Below are 22,272 nucleotides of genomic sequence, written 5' to 3'. Positions count from 1 at the left end.
TATTTTGACAATTTTGACAAAAGTTACGAAGCAGTGTGCGCTAAGGTGTATTTCTTCACACTGCTTTGTCGCTGTTTGTTTTTGTTTTCAAAGTTAGCTTTTAAAACTCAAGAATTCATTCAAGGGCTTCTTTTGTTTATACTTTTTGCCTTGATCTCCTTTTATTTTATCTTCCTTTATTAGTGGCATAAGCAATTCATATGAGAAGCGTTACCTTTGCAATTTTTTTTTGTTCATTTCAGTGTCATGATGACAAGCTGGTACACTTTACAAAATGCGTGCAATTGTTAATCTTCAGTATCGTTCTGTAAAATAACATATTACCTCTGTGTCTGTTGAACTTTTTTGTGCATTATCTTTATTTATTGCTGCCTTGGTAAGCTCTTGTTATCGCCCCCTGTTTTGTTGTTTGTGTTTTTTAGACACAAACGTGCGTGGCCTGTACATAAAAGCCTGTGTTGCTACAACCTTCAGTATTGGTTTGTTGCTGCTGTCATGTGCTAGGTGGCCTTTGCCGCTTTTAAATAGAGTTTGTTAGCAAATACACTTATAGGGCAATAAAAGATACATTCTGTTTGTGGTCTTTGTGTAATGCAGCATACCGAGTGGTGAAAAAGTTTTCAGACAACCACAAAAGGTGTGTTGCGATTTCACTTAAGTTGTGGGTGATTAACACAATTGTATTGAAATTGGCTCCCAAACCTTGTTGAGTGAGGCCAAATCATGTGAGCAGTGCAGGTGGTGAATCCTTTCACAAGCATGGAGCGGTTCTCTAACTTGCCAGCACTTGCTGCTTCTCACCATCGTCAGGCGCACTGTCTGGTGAACTCCTTTTTTTTTTTAACGGACAGCTGGTGCTCCCTATTCATGTGGTCAATTACATCAAAACTGGCGTAAGCACAGCCTTTACCTACTATTGACCCTTTCTCCACATGCATACCTGCAGTTTCTTCTCTTTTTAGGCTCAATGAATTGGAACGATCTTGTATGTACTTAGCGAGCTTGCAAGCATACATGGTGATTTTTCGACAATGTGGGGTAAGCAGCTGTGCTTGAAAAAATAGCATTTCCCCTACACAACATGCAAGATGAATGCAGTTAATCCTATGTAGTAATGACGAAGTGGCAATTATGATGATTAACATTCATTCATCTTGCTGGGTACTGTTGGGCACCAAAGGGAGGTGACATCGATGAACATTTTGTGCGTACCGAGCCAGCGAACTACACTGATTTTCCCACAACGTGACACTGACAGCATTACTGTAAACAGAGCAAAGCTGATGTTGGTGGAGGCGCGCTGGTTTGAAAGTGCCTGCTACAGAACTTTAATATGCTTTACCCAACCAAGAAAGGCAAATTTTTTGTGAATCCCTCTCTTCTATAGGGCGGGTATGCCTATTAATATACTTGTGCTGTGTTCTTGTAAACCTTTGTTTGGTAAGCAGAGAAGTTTTGCTTTTCATAGAAGCAGGCAGTGGTACTAATGCCGTCACCCCATAGAACAGTACATGTCAAGTCCACTTACTTCTCTCATATGAGTCATCAGTTTAATTATGTGGTATAACTTCCCATATTACTCAGCGAAAGCGTGTTTTTCAGAAAGGTCCATGCATAAGCACAGCACAACATTGAAGTCTGTCTTCAGATTTGCAGCTTTGTACCGCACTTTGCTGCAGCCTCTGACCACGCAATTACCTGCTCTCTATAGAAAATTCCCGTGACGACACAAAGACAGAAAAACATCTATGCGAGGAACACCCGAGAGATTTGGAGCATGTGCGAGTGGAGGTAATATTCAAGTTGCATCAAGTCCACTCATTATGATACGTTTCAGTAAGTAATGGAACAACTTATGTTGCAAGACAAGACTGGGAATGAAGGTGGTCGATGTCGGGCAGTGTTGTGACGATGACTGCTGAAAGAGAATTCCCAAACAACTTCAGTGTGAACTACTAACCATTAATGAAAGTCTTGATCGAAGTGCAACATGGTTGTAGTCTTGGCAAACAAATGTGATAGTTTTCTGGAATCGTGCCTTGTCCATTGAAGCTATTAAAACATCGTAGCTGTTACATTTTGGTATATTTTCGAGCAATGAAATGGAACTCGCTAATGTGTCTTACTTGAGCAACGTCGAAGGATCAACGCTATTAAAGTAGGAAAGAAGGCTAAAGAATTTTTTTACCAAAACAACAACAAAAAACGGTACTGGAATGCAAAAAGAAAATCAACAGAATATATCTCCTTTAGATATAATCTCTCCCGCCCCAGGTGTGTGCTGGCGGATATTACCATGCCATAGTATCCGAAAGTCGCTCGTAAGCAATCTTCAGCTCCGCCCGTAAAAGTATACGTGAAGCTTTGCAGAGAAGCCAGAAAGTTGCGTGCCTTGCAGTGAAGCCAACTCCTCGCATCGTCGGGCCGAGGTCTGGTGGAAAGAAAAGGACGCTGTGGAGGCAATTTTCTTAACAGAGCGAGGGATTAGAGCATTTTTAATAGTCAAACCTATATTTGGAGACCGCGGCCCTAATAAATCTAAAATTGGGATTGAAATTGCAACCAAACTCCCGCCATGAAGTCAAAAACCGAGAATGATTCGCTCAGCTGGTATCACGTAGCTTGTGCGAAATTATCTTGTTTCAGGTGAATTAAAGTGGCATCATACAACTGACAATTACCAATGAAAGCTGCAAAAATTATATTGTTTTTGAAATAAATCCGGATCAACCCTCATTTCACAGCGCCGGCCGACAAATGGCGCCGGTCTCCGCACCCATGTGATTGCGTCGTCTGCACGGCAACAATATCGTCGTTCTTTTAGCGTTATCTTCTCGGTATTTTGCCGGTAGCGCGCCACTTAGCCATTCGATCGCCTTTGCTCACTATTTTAAGGTACGTACCTTTACCTTTTTTCGCGGCGACTTAATCCGCGTAACAGGAAAAATTGCCTGTAGTAATCGTATCAGACTTCACAAGCGTTCCTTGTGTGGTCATTCAAAGACTGTCGATTGGTTAACTTTCCCGTGCATTTTTTGAAAGCAAGAAGAAACAGCTACATGGCTCGCCTTGCTAATTATGCAGTTCTTGCTGTTCCTGTGGCAGGTCATAGCACAGAAGGGTCGCGCCCTTCCGAACTTGTAAATCGGACTGCTGTAGTAGAGTTGCAATGCGCATGGTTCAAATTACGTGCATGTCGTTAGTTTGTTTTCTAAGTATGAGGGCTGTTCGTAGTAGTGGTAAGGTGTCTCGTTAACCTATTCACGCCCAAGTTTGCCGGTTTTCTGTTCACCGGTCCTCCTGCGCCGCTTTTCCGCCCTGACCAATTGATACGCGTACGGTTGTTCTACAAGTTTTTATGTAATAACGAAGCGTATTGACATTCTTCGCGCCGTTACAGCTGTGCGGCAGAACTGCTGCTTGCTTTATTTGAAAAACAGAATACGGATGATTTAGCACTGTTTCGTTCGCTGAGGTGTCATAAAAGGTGCAGTTGCACAAATGACGCTCACTGGGCTCTGTACACCGACCCAAAACTTCTGCATAGGTCATGAGAACTTGCAGTTTCACGTAGTATCTTCGCCGGTCGTCTCTGGGAACACTACTAAACACTCGATTTTTCTACAATTTTTTTTTGTATTTTTAGAATAAATGGGTAAGTACCGTCGCTGTTCCTGTGTCGAACAAAATAGACCGCGACCTTCGTGAGAAGCTTGAGCGTGAATGGAGCAGCGGTTCGCTCAGGAAAAAAATTTAGTGTTCCATTTATCGATCTAACAACCCGCATATGAACTAGGAAGAAAAGGGGGTGGAAGTCTTCTTTGGAGTCTTCAAAGTGATTCTGATATACAATTCCTAGTTCTCTCGCAGGCAGATTTGATCAGGCCTTGGGACCTCCTGCTCAGTTGTTTGTACCCCTTGCAGATGGACTTCAATGACGCATTGTCGGGGGCGGGCGACTTCGGCACCTACCAGAAGTTGTTGATTCTGTTGCTCGTCGTCCCCTCAGGGGCTCTGTGTGCGCTAGTTTACTTCACCCAGTACTTTATCATCCTCATTCCGGAAGATTATTCGTGTCGCCTGGATGAGCCTCCCAGAGAACTTCTGGATGCCTACAACCTCACCAGTGACCTCCTGAGGCAGCTTGCTCTGCCCCCAGACGAAGAGAGCGGGAGCAGATTGAGCAGGTGTCTAATGTACGACACAAACCTGACATCTCTTGTGATGACTGGAAACCTGACGTCAAATGCTACGTGGGACACTGTGGCCTGTCGTAACGGCTGGGACTACAAGTACGGGAACCTCTACCCTACTATTGCGACAGAGGTGAGAGCACAAACAAGTCTAAGGACATGGTCGACTCTCAATAACTTGACCTCGGCTAATTCTCATTTGTGGTACAATTAGAGATATTCGGAGATCCTGTATAAAGCTATGTGTTTCAATTTCAAGGTATCTGATTTTCCTCTCCATTAAACCAAATTTCAGTCATGCTGCTAGGATTGAATTAGGGAGAGTCGAATCTAAGGCGTTTTTTTTCTCAGTGATCTAAACAAAAATGGTATGCATTTATCTGTGCCCAAAGGATTGCACGACAAAGCTCACCATCATTTGATGACAGAATCATAATAATTCAGTGAGAGTCAGTGGCGGTCATCCCAGACATGCTGAGAGCAACCAAAACTTTTTGATTCTCCACACGTTATCACTATCGAAATGAACAGCAAATACCATGGCATTGCATGGAAAAGTGCCTGACCGTGAAAGTGTAAAAGCGACCCGCCAATCGATTTTCTACACCTACAGTAGTACCAGTAAATCATTATTTGAAAGAGTCGTCATGCACTGCTTGGCCCATAGAGCGTCGTCCTCTGAATTCTCTTCGGGGTGCGGTGTCATCAACTATATAAGTACTACTTGCACTGTGGTCCACACATTCCGGTTACCTGTTCAAGCAGACATTTGGATATCCTCTTCACTGATAGACAGTTAGTTGATCAGTGGATAGCATGGGGCCTAACTTCATCTTAATACCTCTGTGAACAACAGGGGATACGTAATAAGACTCCCTAAGGCTTCCAGGCTTACATAGGGGCAACAGGACCATTTATGTGGCGAGTTGATACTAAACACAAAATACAAGGTGCACTGCATCGATAGATTAGCTCACTGAGAACACGACTATACCACTCTTACACTTAGCTTTTCTAAAATAAGATGAAACAAATAGCGAAAAAGTGAAGACAGGTGTTGTCACCCATGGCTATACTGCGCAACTTACACCTGGAGTGGTTACAATTGCATGACAAATATTTTAACAATACGCCTTCAGAAGTTTATAAAATTTTGACTGGAAGTTTTTTTATGTCATGTTTGAACGTCAAAGTCGAAGAACAAAAAGAAAGCTAGAAACAATATCCTGGGAACACAGCCGATAGATCACATGGCAACCCCAAACGCCAACAAGTTCGTTTCGGTTTCAGTGCAGTGCTGGTTCAGATACTTAAGCGGCCCTTGTACAGTGCTGCGGGCATAGCCACATTTATTGTGACCCTCTGCATGCTTTTGCTGCGCTAAAACAACAACAAAAAAAGAGCACACTGGAAGGCCTGTTTTGGCTAAGGTAATAATTTTCAAGTGTATGCAACACCTGGCATACACGTCTTCCTAGCTGCCACTAGATGGTGCTACTCATCCACACTTGGGAGGTTCCGCTATGCAAGGAGGCCTGTGTTAGCTACCTATGGATGCGTGGTTGGTTCTATTCAAACACGACATCATTCGCACGGCCAAATAAAGACAATATGATTTTCTTCAGCAAAGCGTACTATACTGATCACGGCCCCCGTGAAAAAACATTTTGCTTAGCTGTTTGGAGCAGCAAAGGACATGAAAGTTCGGGTAGCGTTGTATTCGGTTGCTTCTATACTGCTATACATTTCGCTGCATTGCTTGCTTCTGGATTATTGCTGCATGGGGTCGCCGTTTGCGTCATGGACTTGCTGTGCCCTAGGGAAATGAGGAAGGAAAATGCATTGTTTGATTAGCGATTTCTATTAAGGCATCTTTTGGCACCGAATCAACACTAAAATGGCTATGGGGGGTCAGACTTTCATTTGGAAACAACTTGTTGGTTGCCTTCAGTGTTTCAAGGCCTACACCGTGGTTGCCAAAAGCTAGCAGTACTGGCACTGTCCCTTGCAGCATGAGTGGTGTTTACACAAGGATTGCGGCTATTTGACATGTTCTTATGAATCGTGCTACACCATCAAAGCACCTTTATGCACATTAAGTTGCCTGAAAAGTATTGTGGATTGCTATGGCTCAGAGTTCAGCTGCTACACATTGGTTTCTTGCTTTGGTCTTTGGCAGTATGCAGCTATGGCTATAACTGAAGGAAAAATTGCACCACATTGCACAAATTGAAAGCAGGTGTAAATTAGTTGCAAGCATTTCAATTTGGTTGTTCTTGCAGATGGTCACAGCGTGTTTCTAGCTTGTAAAGTGTGAAACCTAAAAGCTAATGCATGACCGCCCCACCAGCTTTGGGAGAAATATGTACTGTCTCAGCATTGGTATGGAGGAAATGTTTGATTGTGTGGTGGTACCATCTTGGTGGTGGTTGGGCTGTTCAAGCTCTGCACATGCTGAATAAGAAGTGTACATGCCAATTTAAATTGCTGAATTACGAAAATCTTTGCTATTGCTTTCCAAAACTACAAAAACTATGCAAGTTGGTTCAGGTGCCTTGTGCACCATTAATACACCATCTACCTGCCATGTAAATATTTACCTAGCTGAGTGAATGACTTATATCTGTTCTTGCCTTTCTGTCCTCAGCTGAACATGGTGTGCGATCGAAGTCACCTTTCATACTATGTGCAAACATTTTTCTATGCTGGGACAAGCATAGGCTCTGTTTTCTTTGGGTTCATAGCAGACAGGTAGGTCATACTCAACAAGTATTTTCGCTTCTTTTTTTTTTTTCCAGCAGCTTTTCATTTGAGAGCTCCATTACCGTATGAGTGCACTGTGTTTGCAGTACGGTTATCTGTGCAGGTATGGCCGGAAGCCATCAATTGTGGTAAGCTATGCAATGGCGTGGCTGGCAGGCTTGGCGTCATCTTTTGTGCACAACCTCGCGGGCTTTGCCATTCTGCGCTTCCTTGTCGGCATGTGCATCATTCCACTCTCAGAAGATCCCTATGTTCTCAGTGAGTATACTGCAGGTGCCAGTTGCATCTTAGCGCAGCTTTGGAGCGCAAGCTTAACGAAGTTAAATTCTGCTTGTCGAAACGACTGGTAGCTAAAACGGCACAGTTTTGGTATATTCTGTGGATGTTTCATCAATGCACAAAGTATCTGCTGTACTTTCTTTAATTGAGACACGCTCATACAAGAATAAAACATTGAGTTGACTAAATTCACGTTTATGCTTCCGCAAATCAACACATATACATGCACGTTTTTGCACATGCGCACGAGTCATAGTCGTCCTTGCATATTTTCAGAGTTTTTCCATTGCAGATGCCCAAGGGACACCCACGGGCTGTAAGATTGGGACAGGGATTTAGGTACTTTTTTGGGATGTCTATTGGATGTTCCGTCATATTTGGGCAATATCTTGGGTCTGGGGGCTCTGTGTACGAAGCAAATCACATATTAAGCCTTCCGGTCCATTTAGCCGCTGCATTTCTTTGAAACTTGTCACATACATTTTATCTAATGATCAAGCAAGCTCTCTCAGCATTTCTTTGAAACTTGTCACATACATTTTATCTAGTGATCAAGCAAGCTCTCTCAAGTTGTTTTTCTAGCCGGAATAAGTTGGTAGGTGTTGCAGTGTCGTAATATGTGAAGTGCTGTGTGATGTGCGACGGGAACAGGCCTGGAGTACATTGGCCCCCGCTGGCGGACGCTGCCCATTGTGCTGTGGGCACTGTCGTACATCATCTTCTCCATGCTGTGCCCCTGGCTGGCCTACGGGATCCACAACTGGACCTACCTCTCAGTCTGCACCAGCATGCCCCTGCTCCTGGTTGTGGTCTTCATGAGGTGCGTGTGTGGCTGCACTTCTGCCGTGGGGGCTTTTTTGCCCGTCCCGCAAAGGGGCAGGGGAAAGGGCAGAACCTTGAAACAGGTTACACAAGTTGTGAGTTGGGGCGGATTGGGTTACGATGCCTTCCTTATCCTTCTGAAGCCCTTGTGCCCCAGTGTGGAAGTTTAACTGTAAGGTTCGACAAGAGCATACTTGCACAGGTCACTTGATGGTAAGAGCGTGATTTTGTAGTTTTGGCATGTTAAAAAAAATGTACTATAAGCGATACATTCATTCTGAGCACACTTGAAAGAAAAGACGGTTAAGAAAACTATTACCACAAAACTCAGGCAGGGGCAATTTTAAATTGGTATTGCGGCGGAATTTGTGCTATCTATGCGTTAATAAATAAAATGGATCTGGGGAACCGTCCCAGTTGACAAGTAGTGTATTTTTTTTGTCCTTTAATGTACCCTTTGTGGTGGCATGGGGGCTACAGTATTGTGTAGCTGAGCAAGTGAGGGCACTGGTTCAATCCTGACCTTCGCAGCTGTCCTTCTCATGGAAGTGGAAAACGAAAATGCCTGTGTGCCGAGATTTCAGTGCACATAATGGTCCCTCCCCAGGTGGTCTAAATTAATCTATAGTCTAAATGCTCAGTTGTCCAGTCAGTGCTCTTCCAGTACACTTACTAGCTGTGATGGAACTTCATGCCTTTATTTAGGGATAATTTGTGGTCTGCCCTAAATTTAATGCAGTCACTGTTGATTAGCTAACCAAATGGGTTTATGTGGGGCTTACCATACAAGCTTTTATCGTGGAATTTCAACTCAGCTGTTAAAAATGCTGAAATCATATTTCGAACACTGTTTGGTTGGGACTAGATATAAAAGCACCATACAGCTGGCATCAGTTGTCATTTAAATCACCAGCAGCACTCGGGCTTAGCATTCGATGCCACTAGATTAAATTTGTGTGGCTGTTGCTCGATGCATGTTGGGGGATGTTGACAAATAAAAGTATTGAGTAGACTTTTTTTTTTTTTTCAGCGGATGAGAGAGAAAGCTGGGTCTACCAATTACTGATACTTTTGGGTCTGCCACTGCTTTTTGTACGATACTTGCTGCTTTCAATGTGATGGCTTCCCAGTCACTTATCCTCAATAGCAATGCCAAATTGTGAGACTATTTAACATTGCCACTTTAGCTGCTCAAATACCCTCCACCCCCACCCTATTGCCATGAGATTTTCAAAGGAGCTTTTTCTTTGCATGTGCAGGTTTGTACCAGAATCTGCCAGCTGGCTACTGACACGAGGTAGGAATGAGGCTGCTGTCAGATACCTGCAACAGGTGGCTTTCTTCAACAAGCGACACATCCCAGAGAACCTGGAGCTAAAGGCAGAAAGGGTACATTTTTAAGGCCTGTTCTCGAAGGAACACCTTAAAATGCATGCCCATGATTAGTTTAACTCATAGAAGCATTTTATCATTACAGACATTTCAAAACACATAATTTGTTCGTATTCCAGTAAAATTATTCCACTTTTACTAATTTCACTCGGCACAAGCTGTACAGTGAGCAGTACCTGCATTGTGTCCGCCGAAAAGCACGAGTCACTTGCTCTGGCCTTGACTTCAGCCCATGTGTGTTATCTTCCAGGGCACCAGGGAAGAGTCCAAGAGGGTGACCTTCCTGGACTTGTTCCGCACGCCGAGAATTCGCAAGCACTCACTGCTTATGCTTTGTGCATGGTAAGCTCTATGTCAGTTGAATGTTCTTAACTGCATATGAAGCTCATCAGATCTATGCTCTGCTCTTCTTTGCCCTAGCTTATGTGTAGTTTACACTGCCATGAAAGGGTAGTTATTTTGGGTGTTAAACCTGTTCCCTGCCATTAAAGGAGCCATGAAAACAAAACACAAGTTTGCGTTATTCGAGAGATTTCGTGTTTTATAGTGCCCCCAGTGCTTGTCTGAATGCAAATGATGCTTTATTCACTGAGAAATTAATTAATTTAAGTTAAAATTTTGATTTTCCCGCTAAATCGTGCGTTTTTGTGGTCTGCAATGACATCACAGGGCCTTGTTTACTGTTAGTGAACCTAGATGGCGCCATCACACCGCGGCAAGCCGTTTTCTGCCTTTGGTTTGTTTGTGAACGTATTTGTACCTGGCTTGTTTTGTTCATGGAGACAATCGTTTCGTGAAACATGGTGCTTGCTCGATAAATACCGTCGCATAAGACATTGTCGCTTGTGTCAACCGGCCAGCGTCGTCTGAAACAACCCCAAAGCCCCACAGTCCTGTGCAGCTGAACCAAGCATAGTGCGCGCAGTACCAACAGCAGCATACGCATCGGTAATTCTATGTTTACGTGTGCTTTCGTAAGTTCCATTGTTTGTCCCACCATTCTTAGGGCTTTAAAAAGAATGTGCCCTAAATTTAAGCGCAAATAGCTCGTTCAGCAAGCTTATAGGCTCTGCCTAATTTGCATGTGCTTTTGCCGCCCTCCGCCAATCGCAGAGGTGTCTGGTATGACATCGTAGGTTCTGTTGCGGGAAATGAGCTAGTGGGTCGCATGACCATTCCCTTTTTTCCTAATTATGTAGCTTATTTGAGCGAAGTTTACGTTAAAAGTATGATTCTAACAAGGTAATTTTTTTAATGAACCAAACTTGTGTTTTTTCTTCATGGCTGCTTTAAAATTTTGCAAGCCTATGAAACTTGTATACCTCGAGGTGGAAGCAGCGGAGGTCTTTATAAATTACCTCTTTGAGGGTCCTGGCTCATCAAGCCTTGTTCTAGACTCAGTCAGCAACAAACGTAATGTGAAAGCTGTTGCAGTTGGTAGCTTCCTCTAATCAAAGCCTGCTTGCAAGGGCTTCTAATTAAAGCAGAGTAGTAGGTGTCCCCACATCTTGAAGCTTTTACACATAGGGGTACTTACACTGCCACAGATTCAAAGGGCTTTTGCCTTTAGCTTGCCATTCTGTAGCATTTGCACATTGTTTGTCCATCTGTGGTTGCATGTATGATGATCATCATTGGTGTAAGGTGTTTTGCTAGAGCCAATTTTGACTTTGTGAGTATATAGCACCTAATCACTGCGAAATGTAGCACAGTCAGTTTCAAATTTTTTTTGTAGAATTTGGTAAATATTTAGGTGACCTGCTGTTTGTGTGCATGTGCTATAAAGTTTACATGTAGAAAAGGTGTTGGAAGCACACGTCGATTGCTGCATATTTCTTGGATTGCTTGCCAGGTTTGTCACTTACTGCTGCTACCACACCAACGTGTACAACACGTCGTTCCTGGGCACCGATGTGTACCTCTCGTACACGCTTGGCTCCCTTGTGGAGCTGCCTGGCATGCTGCTAGTGCTTTTTGGCCTGGACACGCTGGGTCGCCGCTGGCCAATGATCATCGTCACGGGAGTGGCCGGCGTTGTCGGCATCTTCTCCATCCTCTTCCGCAATGGTGAGCCTGCTTGCGGTGGTGCTGTGAAGGGTGCAACAAAGCACCTCAAGCTGTCTTTGGTTTGAGGTTTACATAGCGGTTGGTGAGAAACTGGGGAGGGAAACGGAGTCTACGGGGAGAATGGGAAGGAGCCAGTGTGCATTTGCACACTTTTGTTGTGAAAAGCAAAGATTAAGCGAGGGATGCCATTGGGAAGATGGTTTTATTTTGCCAGGACCATATGTAAGTGGTAAGCATAAAAGAGAAACGTCTGCTGACATTTCTTCTTTCAAGGTGCATGCCAGTTGATGTGTTCACTGATTTCAGAATTTGCAGGTGAGCGAATGTAAGCGAGCGGCTGGAAAAACATAAAAGCAGTTGCAACTCTCTGAAACGGAAGATAATAATTGCCTCTGTTAGCTGCATCCTCATTTCTGGAATAATATTTACAGCTAGCGTATCTTCAGATCACATGCTCACTACTCTTAAAGCCGTCTTGGGGGCAAAATGTTGCTGTAGTGAATATCAACATGCTCGTCGAAAATTTGTTTGGTGTCATCCTTCAGTAAGAGGTCATGTTTCTTTGCTTGTCCTCTTTGACAAAGGCGCATGTTCAGTGCGATCCCTCTCTTTACTCTTGTGTAGGCTCGGCCGTGTCTGTGCTGGTGCTGAGCCTCCTGATGAGGGTGTGCCTGACGGCTGAGTACGACACCATCATGCAGTACTCGGCAGAGGTGTACCCCACCGTCCTCAGGGGTCGGGGCCTGGCATTTCTGCGCTTTGCAGGCACACTCAGCCTCTACGTCAGCCCCTCCATTGTCTACCTGGCAAGTCGCTCCCGAAAGAAGCTTCTTCGCGTGTTTAGTTGCCAGCTGGTAGCATACTTAATTTGCACTTCGCACAGTACTTCATAACAATGTTTTCTGATTGCACACGTAGGGAAGCTCAGTATGGATGTGATGGCTCCAGGGCTCTGCCGACAGTTTCCATCCTCCCTCTTGTTTTGTTTGGGGGAACCCAGGAAAGGATTTTATGCTAAAGATAAGAGCTCCAGACAAGCACATTTCCACATGGTACATTATTATACTCAATACATCTGACATTATACACATACACTTGTAAATTCTGCATAGAGCCATGCACTCTCTACCACATGGTGTGGGAGTGCCGTCACACACTATCCCTTGCCCCAAATCCAAATCCCTCATTTGAACAGCGAGAGGGTCAGTCAACTACCTCCGACCCAGATCACCAACAACATCTGGTAGACCGGGCAAGACAGGCCGCCAGGACCCAGGGCTTCTTGGACTAAAGAGATCCCCCACCTGGTGGTCAACCCAACAACATTCACTGCTCGATTGAATGTTTATTCCTCCTCCTCCTTCTCTCACCGGCATTTTAAGTGCCTTTGCAACATAACGGGCAGGTGATATATTTCACTTGTGTTCGAAAAACATATTTGTGAGCCTACTTTGTGCTAACCAGACAGATTTTGTTATATATGTGCAGTGCATTTCCACGCAATATTTGTGCAAAGTAGTGCCAAAGTGCATGTTCACTAGCTTGCTGTAACCCTGAGGCATATAAGCAGTTGGGATAACCAAAACATTGAATTACACACTGAATCTAGCACGTTTATCTCGATTGAGCAAAACATGTAAACAAGGTGCATGGTAATGGTCAAGGTCTGCGTTGCGCTGCATTGGTGTGCGCTGTTTGCTGGATCGGGGCTCTCTGTTGCTGCCTGTGCAGTCTCGGCTGGACCCCACGTACCCGATGCTCATCACGGGCGTCATGTCGCTGGCCCTGAGTGTCCTGTCGCTCTTCCTGCCCGAGACAAAGGGCAAGCACATGCCCCAGACCCTGCAGGACGGGGAGCTCTTCGGGGCGGACCAGAGCATCTGGGACTTCCCCTGCCTTGGGAACAAAGGGTCAGTCCCCTCTTTTTCCTCAAGGGGATGCGGGGTAACAGTGCTTTTTACATCGCACTTATTTGAAGGATTAGCGTTAGAGATCATTTTGTTAGAGCATTTTGTGCTTAAGGAATTACATTTTTTGTAATTTTGGCAAGCATTATACCGTATTTGCCCACATAATGATCGCTCTTTTTTTCAAAAAAATTTGGTGCAAATTTAAGGGTGCGTTCATTACGTGGAGTAAAGTTTTCACGAAAAACTTTTGAGCACAGATAAAGCAAGCAAGTTGCGGGTCAAAATTTTTACGATAGGTCTCATGAACATAATAAAAGCAATAAATAAAAACATAATAAAAACTCCGCACACCGCCGCCAGCCGCTTTGCAAAGTGATGCAAAATGCAGTGTTCTTATGAATTACGGAACTGGCTGGAACGAGTTTGCTGCGAGGTGACAACAGGGCGTCCAGTAATTGGCTGCCACTGTCACAATGTGGGGCATCAAAACAGACATGGCGGCCAACGATGCAAGCTGAGCACATTTCTCTTTGTCTTGGGAGTACATTATGTGCATGTAGTGAGAGTTTCTTCCTCATCAATATTGAACGCATTCTTGTCGATATCGCTAATATCGGCAAGTCTGTGGCAATAACTTAGCCATGTCCGCTTTGAAAGGGAAGGAAACAGAGGTAAGCACGATCATCATCAGCTGGACTTGGCATATACATACGACATACTGCTGCGGCAAGTTCAGGGTGCATTCATTGCGCGGGAAATTAAAAAAAGTCGAATTTTGACGACAAACTTCAGGGGTGCGATCATTACGCGAGTGTGATCATTATGCGAGTAAATACGGTATCTTATCTTAAACGGACAGACAACCGATTTTTGTCAAGTATATATTCTCTATCCCAAATGAAAGGGCATCACTTAAAGCACCTTGACGAGAAGCGGTTTTGCTGATAACGCCCTAGAACTTTTTAAATAGAAATTTTTAGATCTACGAGCCGTATGTGTACCTCCAAAAAATGATGCTGGCAACCATGACATAGAGTAGCTCGGCAACATACTTTTGTCTGTATGCGAAATGAAAAACGATGTTTAAAAACTTGTCCCCAGCTAAAAAAGTTTGAATCACAGGCTTTCCTGTTCCTTTGTGTGTTTTTTTAATTGAACGGTCTATTTTGCACGAATGCGCCATCTGTTGGACTAGAATGTGTTTTCGCTGTGCTGTTGGTGCTCGCCTGTTCGTCACGTCCGTATTAACATATTAGCTCTGTGCTGTCATCGTGTATACATATTTTAGTGGATCTCTGAAGTGTCGGTGCGGTTTGTTGACGTGCTGCGCGCCGGGCTGCCGTTTGGGGTATGCTTCGGAAGCGGCAAAGTCTGTGCAGCGGCATTTCTTCAAAGCACCGAAGGGTCCTGACGGATTGAAGGCCTGGGAAAGCGCGATTCCGCGGAAAAACTTCAAGGTTACGCCATAAACATACGTTTGTGACATTTATTGTGAGCCTTCAGACATCGTCAACTGTTACGAACACGTCGTGAACGGTCAAACTGTAAGGATACCGTAAGGCAGGTGGACTCGGAGGGACGGCGCGGCGCCCCATATTTTCCCTGACATACCTGAGCATCTGTCGGCACCAAAGACGTCAAAGTCATGCCGAAAACCACCCAAATGGATGACAGTGGTTCCCACCTGTGTTACGTCCGGCCAAAATGATGGGCCTTTGCGCGATGAAACTGGCGTAAGTGGCGGTATAAGTGTTGTATAAAGCGCCGAAGTCAGCACGTACGTTGGGAACTGAGCTGTGGTTCGCGGTTATGCAGGAATTCAGCAAATGTCCGACATTTCAATCGTAGAATGTGAAGGCTTCGTCTACCCAGGTTATCTTCTACAAGCTCGAAGATTCTGGGTGTGATTGAGAAGGCTGCAGTAGTCGGGCAAAACTTGTCGGCTGAAGTTAATTCAAGAGGTTTGCTTGTCCCGCCGTGTAGCTACAGCGATAAAAATGGGAATACTCAGCCCCAGCTGGCAAGGCGGAAGAATGTAGCATCATCCCTTAAAGATCATCCCATTTGTTCCAAGATCAGCCCTTGGAACAAATGTTACCTGTTTCCAGACGTTTCATCCGCAACAACTGCCGTGAAAGGGCATGCAGTGTGTACGTAGCACAACATATTCGCAGTGCTGTCAGATCAGATCCCTAGCCGGCGCGGTGACTGGCGCCGTGATGCTGGACGCAAGGACTCGGGTTCGATTTGCGGCCGCTATTCTGATAGAGGCGGAAAGCGAAAACACCCGTGTGTTCGAGATTTCAGCGCATGTTAAAGATCCCCTACGTGGTCAAAATTAATCCGGAGCCCTCCACCACGGCGCGCCTCATCGCCTGTGAAGTGTCGGCGCGTTAAACCTCTTATAAATCAATCTGACTAGCCAAAACTGAGAAGTGTTGCCTATGTGTAGATTGCAAAAAGAAACGAGCAGGAAAAATCAACGCAGAAGATAGCATAAGCGATGGCTCAACGGAAAAACTACCAGGCTAAACGCTTTAAAAAATCGGCACATCAGGGCTACAAGAAGATAAATGAAGGCAAACGCTTTAAAAAATCGGCATATCAGGGCTACAAGAAGGTAAATGAAAGTTTCTGTGACCCTAACAGATAGTCCATCAGATTTACAAACCAACAAAAAAGAATAGCAGTACGACAAGCATTCTGATCCAAGAAAAACGTTTATTTCTTTTAAGAAACCACATTTATACCTGTCAAAGAAATAAAAAACATTGGTTTAATAATTGGTTCAATTTTCTTTGTTAACAGCGAAGCTGCTTAACAAATCGTAATTTTTCGTGTCCGCACTTAAAATACCAAAAATTTGCTGAGCGCGTGCTGAGCGCGCACGTCAGCACTTGGTTTCCAATCGGCTCACTTGATCAGTTTTGTTGGGATTGTAAATATGTTGTTGTGAAAACGTGCCTGCTGCATTTGCTTCCACAGCATAAATAAAAATTTTGAGGCGTCTTTTCTTGATTCCAAGTAGATGGCGGGCTATTGTAGGCTTCCCCGCAGTTTCAGTAGCGTAAGATGCGTTCGGATATGCTTTAAACATTATTGAGCTATAAGAGATCCCGTACTGGGGGAAAATAAATATATGGAACGGGAAGCAGCTGAAGACAAGCGGACTGTGCAGTGTTTGCCTTGCCTTTTTTTTTTTTTCTTAAGTACAGCTTGTTTCTCGTCATAATGTCGATAAAAATGTAAAGCTCTTGTCACTAAAGCGTAAGAGTAGAGCAAAGTTGGATTTCGCATGTCAAAGAAGAACATAACGGTGTGCGGTGGTCGTTCACCGGCGCCTTTCCAAGCAACGAGTAGCAGACGACGCGCCGAGACCGATCTCAACGCTACCGCAGCACCACCGCCTGGTCGGCGACAGACCCGGCCCGCGCCGCTGTGCTTGGAAGGCCGCGCTCTTTGCCAACTGATCTAATCTAAAAACGTTGGTTAGCCCCACCGAGAGCACCCCAGCGACGGTGGGCGGCGTGTTTTTAAAATTTTCAAAATAATGTTTAGAAATACATACGCAATTTAACCTTGTACAAATACTTGTATTAAAAGGTTTTCAATACTTAAATAAACATTTCAGCAGTTACAGTAGTTGCTAGGTTTGCAGGTCACGTGACAGGGACACATATTGTAGTGTCAAGTTTCGACACTACGAACCGCCACCCTTCCGATTTCAGGAAGTTTGCTGCCAAATTAAAATTATTTCCGCCGATTTGTTTAGAAATTGCTTGTGGTTACCGGCTATATAAAACGCTGGCTTTCACATGAGCTAGAGAACATATACGCGACAAAAATCGGTTGTCTGTCCCTTTAACCATTTGCTTGGGTGGGCTTTGATTACATTGAAGAAGGTTGATGTTTCTTCATGCCTGTTGTCCACACATGCTAGCAATTTTACCGAGCTGTGCATTTTCTATTGATAGATTGTACAAGGAATTTTCTATTTATGGTTAAAAGCACAGTGGCCTAGGTGTGGCCAAGTTACCCTTGACTACATCAGTTTTACCATTGCCAATCTCAGCTGCTGCCTCTCGCACAGTTTCCTGGATGGGCACTGGGGCAGGCTGCCGGGCGCAAGTAGTATAGCATGGTTAGCTTTGTGAAAAGCAGGCATATTCGGAATGGGCACTAAGGGCATAAATGGCTACTGTTCAAATGCTTCAAGACCTGCTCCAAAAGGTGAAAGGTTGCTGTGGTCACTGCACATTGTCTTCATTATTATCGTCATCGTTGCCGTCATCATCATAACCATCATCATCCACAGCATGACCAAGGCTTATAATGGCTTCCAGATGTTGTGATCTCTTGTTTGACGAATCTGTACATAATTAGCCCTGAATTTCGTTAGGTTTGCCCGCCGTGACACCCTTCTACCTTCAGCTTCTTGTTGCATACCCTGGTTTCTTGCATCCCTTGCTGCATCCCTTGGACATCCACTAGAGCTGTAGTGAAGATATGTGGATTGCCCAGTGAATGTACTATGGTTACTAGTCTGATTGACGGCAAGAATAAGTGCAGCATAATTTTACTCAAAGTTGAACAAAGGCTACATTGCCGCAACAGTTGGCTTACACTTGATAAATCAGTGCTGTACAGACTAAAGCATGCAAATTCTTAGCCAGATTATGAGGCTGTCACTTCAGTAAGCCTGTGACTGTGGCTTCACGAATCATAATAGAAGAAATACCCTTTTGTTTATGTTGTTTTCCTTTGTTTTTTGGTTTTTTCCCTTTCCCTTGTATTTATTTTGTTTTCCTTTGTTTTTTTTCCCTTTCACTTTATTTTGGATCATTTAAAGGAGTAACTCACACACTCCCTCATTGCTCTCATTCCCTTGCAGAGAGGCAGCGAGATGTGACTCACCGGCTGGCCCGGAGGCAGCAAGTTGCTGAACGTGGACCAAGCACGGTTTCTTCTGTAAGCGTTATAACGGGTTCAGTTTGTTGGGAATGTAATATATTTTCTAGCTGGTTACGGAGCCACTCCAAACTGAAATGTCCCTGGTAGAAAAAGAAAAAATGCGTGCTTTTCTTTATTTTGGGGTGTGCATTTACAACATGTATGATGCCCGCAGGTGTACTGTTCCGAAACGTGTGATATTTTGATTAAAAACACCTAGCCTATTTCTTATTATCTCTTCAAAAAAACCAACAAGTCCTGTGGGGGTTATCACATCAGACGTGTTCAAAGATTTTCACGGTAATCAAAGCTGTCACAGTATAGCTGAAGACATGTTTGCTTGACAAGAAACAAATTTGTTAGTTTGGCGCCTTACAAATATGTTTTCCTGAACAACCTTAATATTTTGGTTCCGTGTTGTTAAATCATACACCACTTGGCATTTTGTTTGGAGTGGCTGAATTAGGTTTTTATTTAACATGATTTATTGTATTGCTTTCTTTTTTTTACATAACACATATATACTGGGCAGTGTAAAAAGCTGAATAACGGGTTACTACGCTGGGTATCGGGGCCTAAATTGTGATAATTATGGCCGGTTGAGTACTACAGGGGAAAAATGGTATTTTTTCTGTTTAAACACAAAGTGTTCTTTCTAATAGTTAAAGCCCTTGAAAATGAGTGTTTGTTGCAGGATGGCAGTGCCTTAGAAGAAAGGTTTTTGTCTGATAAAATAGGGGAACGGTCATACGGCCGTCAACATCAGATTAAAAGCTGGAACAAGTCCACTGTCAAGCAACTTACATTAGTGCAGTTTAGATTGTAATTAAAGGTTGAGGCCAATATTTTACAACATAAATAGTTAGGATCAGGATAATTGAATTGTGACTTAGTATATTTAACCAAAAACTAAAACTACAAGCCAGCTAACTAGCGCACTTTTACCTTTGCGTATGCCATAACGTCTTGTTGTGATATAGCTTTCATCAACGAAATGGTGTCACATCTTTTTGTGCACAGTGCAAAGCAAAACGAATTTGTGTGCGGCCCTTTCAGTGAAAACTGCTTGAAAAGGTTTAAGACATCACAGAGAACGAACTGTTGTTGGTATTTCTGGAGGTATTTCTGGAAGGAACCATGGGCATATGTGTATGTTACTATATTGTATAGGCTTCGAGCACTGGAAGCCGCTAAATGACGTGCAGTTATTTCAATGCGTCTTCACTTGTACACTGCAGTGTTGGGTTTTTACGGCACAGTATTTACATGCTACACCTGAAACTCTGCGTCTGTACGTGTGCCAATAGGTGTCATCTTTCCTGGCTGTTCTACCTGTCAAAGTGCCTGTCCTAATGTTAATGTAAGTGCCTGTCTTAACTATAGTGTAATCCTACAAGGTTTACGATGTCACCCGTTTTGAACAAAGTGTGTGTACTTACCTGTGTCAAACTAAATTGGGAACAAATTAGCTTGCTTGTTGACAGAAACATATCTTAGGCAAGTTGCACATTAAACTAATGGCAGTTTGTCAGCTATCAGTGTATAATCGCACTGGCTGAAAAGAGAAGTTCAACGTGTATGCGAGGTTGTGACTGAGATGCTTCTAACGTGCTGAGTGATCTGACGAGTGTTTCTAAGAACTCATTTTGTTTAGCTGCATGCCATTTGCAAGCTTCTCTCTACTGAAACAATCGTACTCGACTGGAGGCCGTTTTGCATGACCTGTTTGTATTCGATGTGTGTCTGGTAAAAGGAAAGTTGAAAATGATCTCGTGCACTGTGTGAAAACAGGTGCATGGTGCATGGTCACACTTTTGTCTCATTTGTTTTGATAGCTTACGAGGTTATCCAAGCGAACTCCAGGCAGCTGTAGCCAAATGGTATTGTATTAATGCGCACCCATTTAACCTTCGAATACTTCAAGAGGGTTGCATTTACAACGATAACAGGCCCTTGTATGAATCTCGCGATGGATGTTGGGGCCATGAAGCAGAGTGGTATCTATTGTTCCTAAAAAAATGTGCACTTTAGTTAAAAAAAAAAAAAAAGATCCTTGCACTTGTGAATTTAGCCTTTGCACTCATTTTTTTGACGGCATATTAACAGTGCCCAGGCTTTGCTCGAGTCCGTTTGTGTTGCAAAAGAAAGTGCTTGCCTTCATTAACTTATTTATATCATAACTGAAAGCTAATTCATCCTGATTATGTGAATGCGAAATGCATTGTGACTCCCAAAGATAGCTCGCACTGTTTTTAAGCTAACAGGGCTTGCAGCTGCAAAAACTGCCTTTAAAATGCACGACGGTTAATTCTTTTTAATATAGTCATTTGTTGCTGCCTGATGTGAACAAAGTGAAGTTTTTGTAATGGCTTGAGTGCAAATTAAATTAGTGGAAGCTGCTGACACACTCCTGTTTCTTGTCTTTCTCACGTAGCTGCTGAGTGCAGAACTTGGCATTTGTGCTGCAGATGTTTTATGGGGTCAGATTGTTTTTATTGTAATAACCTAAAACTGTGATTCTGCATATTTGAAGTACTAGCATTATTGTTTAGGAATACCAGAGAAAGTTTCATTGTTTAGTTTGTCCTGTATCTTTAGCCTTTTCCTAATTATGACATAAAGTTTGTGAGTTTTTTTTAGGGGAGGGAGGGATTTTACTGTTATATTCTCAGAGCATTAGAGATAATCCTTGTTTATACAGAAACCAAGACGAAACTGAGCTCGGGACTATAGTACTCCTTTTTGTTGTTTGTTCATATGGAGACAAATTTATGTCTCCAATTCAGCTAATGACCATTACAATTTATCGTAATAATGATACAGGTGTACTCGTTATCATTGTTCTTGTTTGAGCTGGTTGCGGCATCATGCTCCTGCCTCCCTCATAATACGGGCAGAGCATAGGAAATTCTACGAGTATGACCGCAGTGGGGCAACCCCAATTTTGCATTTCTTGCGATGCTCGGGGTTTTAGTTTCTGAACAGTGTACACTTGATGTACAAAAGCCATACGTTTTGGCTATTAATACTATGCTGATGTAAAACAAAGATGATGCATTTTTTTTAACAATCCAGGGAGCTCATTGGCATTAAACTTTTGTACCCAAATGTCCCTAAATAAAAGTTTTTGTTTGATGCATCTAACAAAAAATTACCAAACCCCTTTTCTTAGGAAACTGGGTTGCTCATGGAGCTTGACCTCGGGGAAAACGAGTCGTGCATCAAAATGCACGACCGTAAAACGAAAACAAAAACAGTTTTACCAAAATCAAAAGGCAATGACCGAAACAAAACCCTTTCATTTCGCTGAACTTTACCCGAGTGCAATTGTTTGGTATACCGTAATTACCTGATTCTAACGCGCACCTTTTTTCCGGAAAAATAGGTCGAAAAATCGCATGCGCGTTAGAATCGGATACGAAACCGAAACTGCCGAAACAACGGAAATTTCGTCTCGCCCATCGCCATCTCAAGATGGCGCCAAAGCTTTTAGCAACAATTTTTCGGACGCAGGAAGCATAGGCGCCCAGGCTTTTCTATCGGTGTTCACACAAATCGTCAAATCGTTCCACTTGCGCACTTGATAACAGCAATGGCAGCAGCGGCTCTCACGCGTTCAAAACGAGTGGTCGGCTGAAGCGTGCGCCTCTGGAGAAGTTCGCAGGATGGGCGTGCGAGGCATGGGCCACGATCCCATCAATCATGGTTGAACGTTCGTTATGAAGTGTGGCATCACCAACGCGCTTGACGGCACCAAGGACGAGATGTTGTGGTCAGCGGAGAGCCACGAGGAGGGAGATGGGTGAGATTACTTCGAGAAATAAATCGCCCGTTTATCTCGCATTCGTTTTTCTTGCTCACAAAGTTCCGTGCGCGTTACAATCGGAAGTGCAAGT

The 22,272-nt window shown here is 43.7% G+C and overlaps 1 protein-coding gene across 1 annotated transcript; it reads left to right on the top strand.

The window, feature by feature from the left end:
* Window positions 1–2,647: 2,647 nt before the first annotated feature.
* Window positions 2,648–20,783, top strand: LOC144170350 (carcinine transporter-like). Its single transcript, XM_077700098.1, has 11 exons — window positions 2,648–2,895; window positions 3,925–4,326; window positions 6,841–6,944; window positions 7,060–7,214; window positions 7,887–8,055; window positions 9,317–9,446; window positions 9,700–9,791; window positions 11,302–11,516; window positions 12,141–12,322; window positions 13,248–13,426; window positions 18,318–20,783. Exons 2-11 carry the CDS (start codon window positions 3,925–3,927, stop codon window positions 18,367–18,369), a joined length of 1,680 nt encoding a protein of 559 aa, XP_077556224.1. The 5' UTR covers window positions 2,648–2,895; the 3' UTR covers window positions 18,370–20,783.
* Window positions 20,784–22,272: the final 1,489 nt, after the last annotated feature.

The sequence above is a fragment of the Haemaphysalis longicornis genome, unplaced genomic scaffold (assembly GCF_048455015.1).
Source record: "Haemaphysalis longicornis isolate Haplotype H1 unplaced genomic scaffold, Haemaphysalis longicornis Haplotype H1 scaffold_2, whole genome shotgun sequence".
NCBI classification, from domain to species: domain Eukaryota; kingdom Metazoa; phylum Arthropoda; class Arachnida; order Ixodida; family Ixodidae; genus Haemaphysalis; species Haemaphysalis longicornis.
Note: the sequence above shows the minus strand (reverse complement) of the source record. Positions and strands in the feature narration are given on the sequence as shown.

Bases quoted from the DNA above. Each gene is read 5' to 3' on its own strand.
- LOC144170350 (XM_077700098.1), top strand. From the start codon at position 3,925: ATGGACTTCAATGACGCATTGTCGGGGGCGGGCGACTTCGGCACCTAC. The intron at 4,327-6,840 runs GTGAGAGCACAA...TTCTGTCCTCAG, and splicing joins ACCCTACTATTGCGACAGAG to CTGAACATGGTGTGCGATCG. The intron at 6,945-7,059 runs GTAGGTCATACT...TTATCTGTGCAG, and splicing joins TTTGGGTTCATAGCAGACAG to GTATGGCCGGAAGCCATCAA.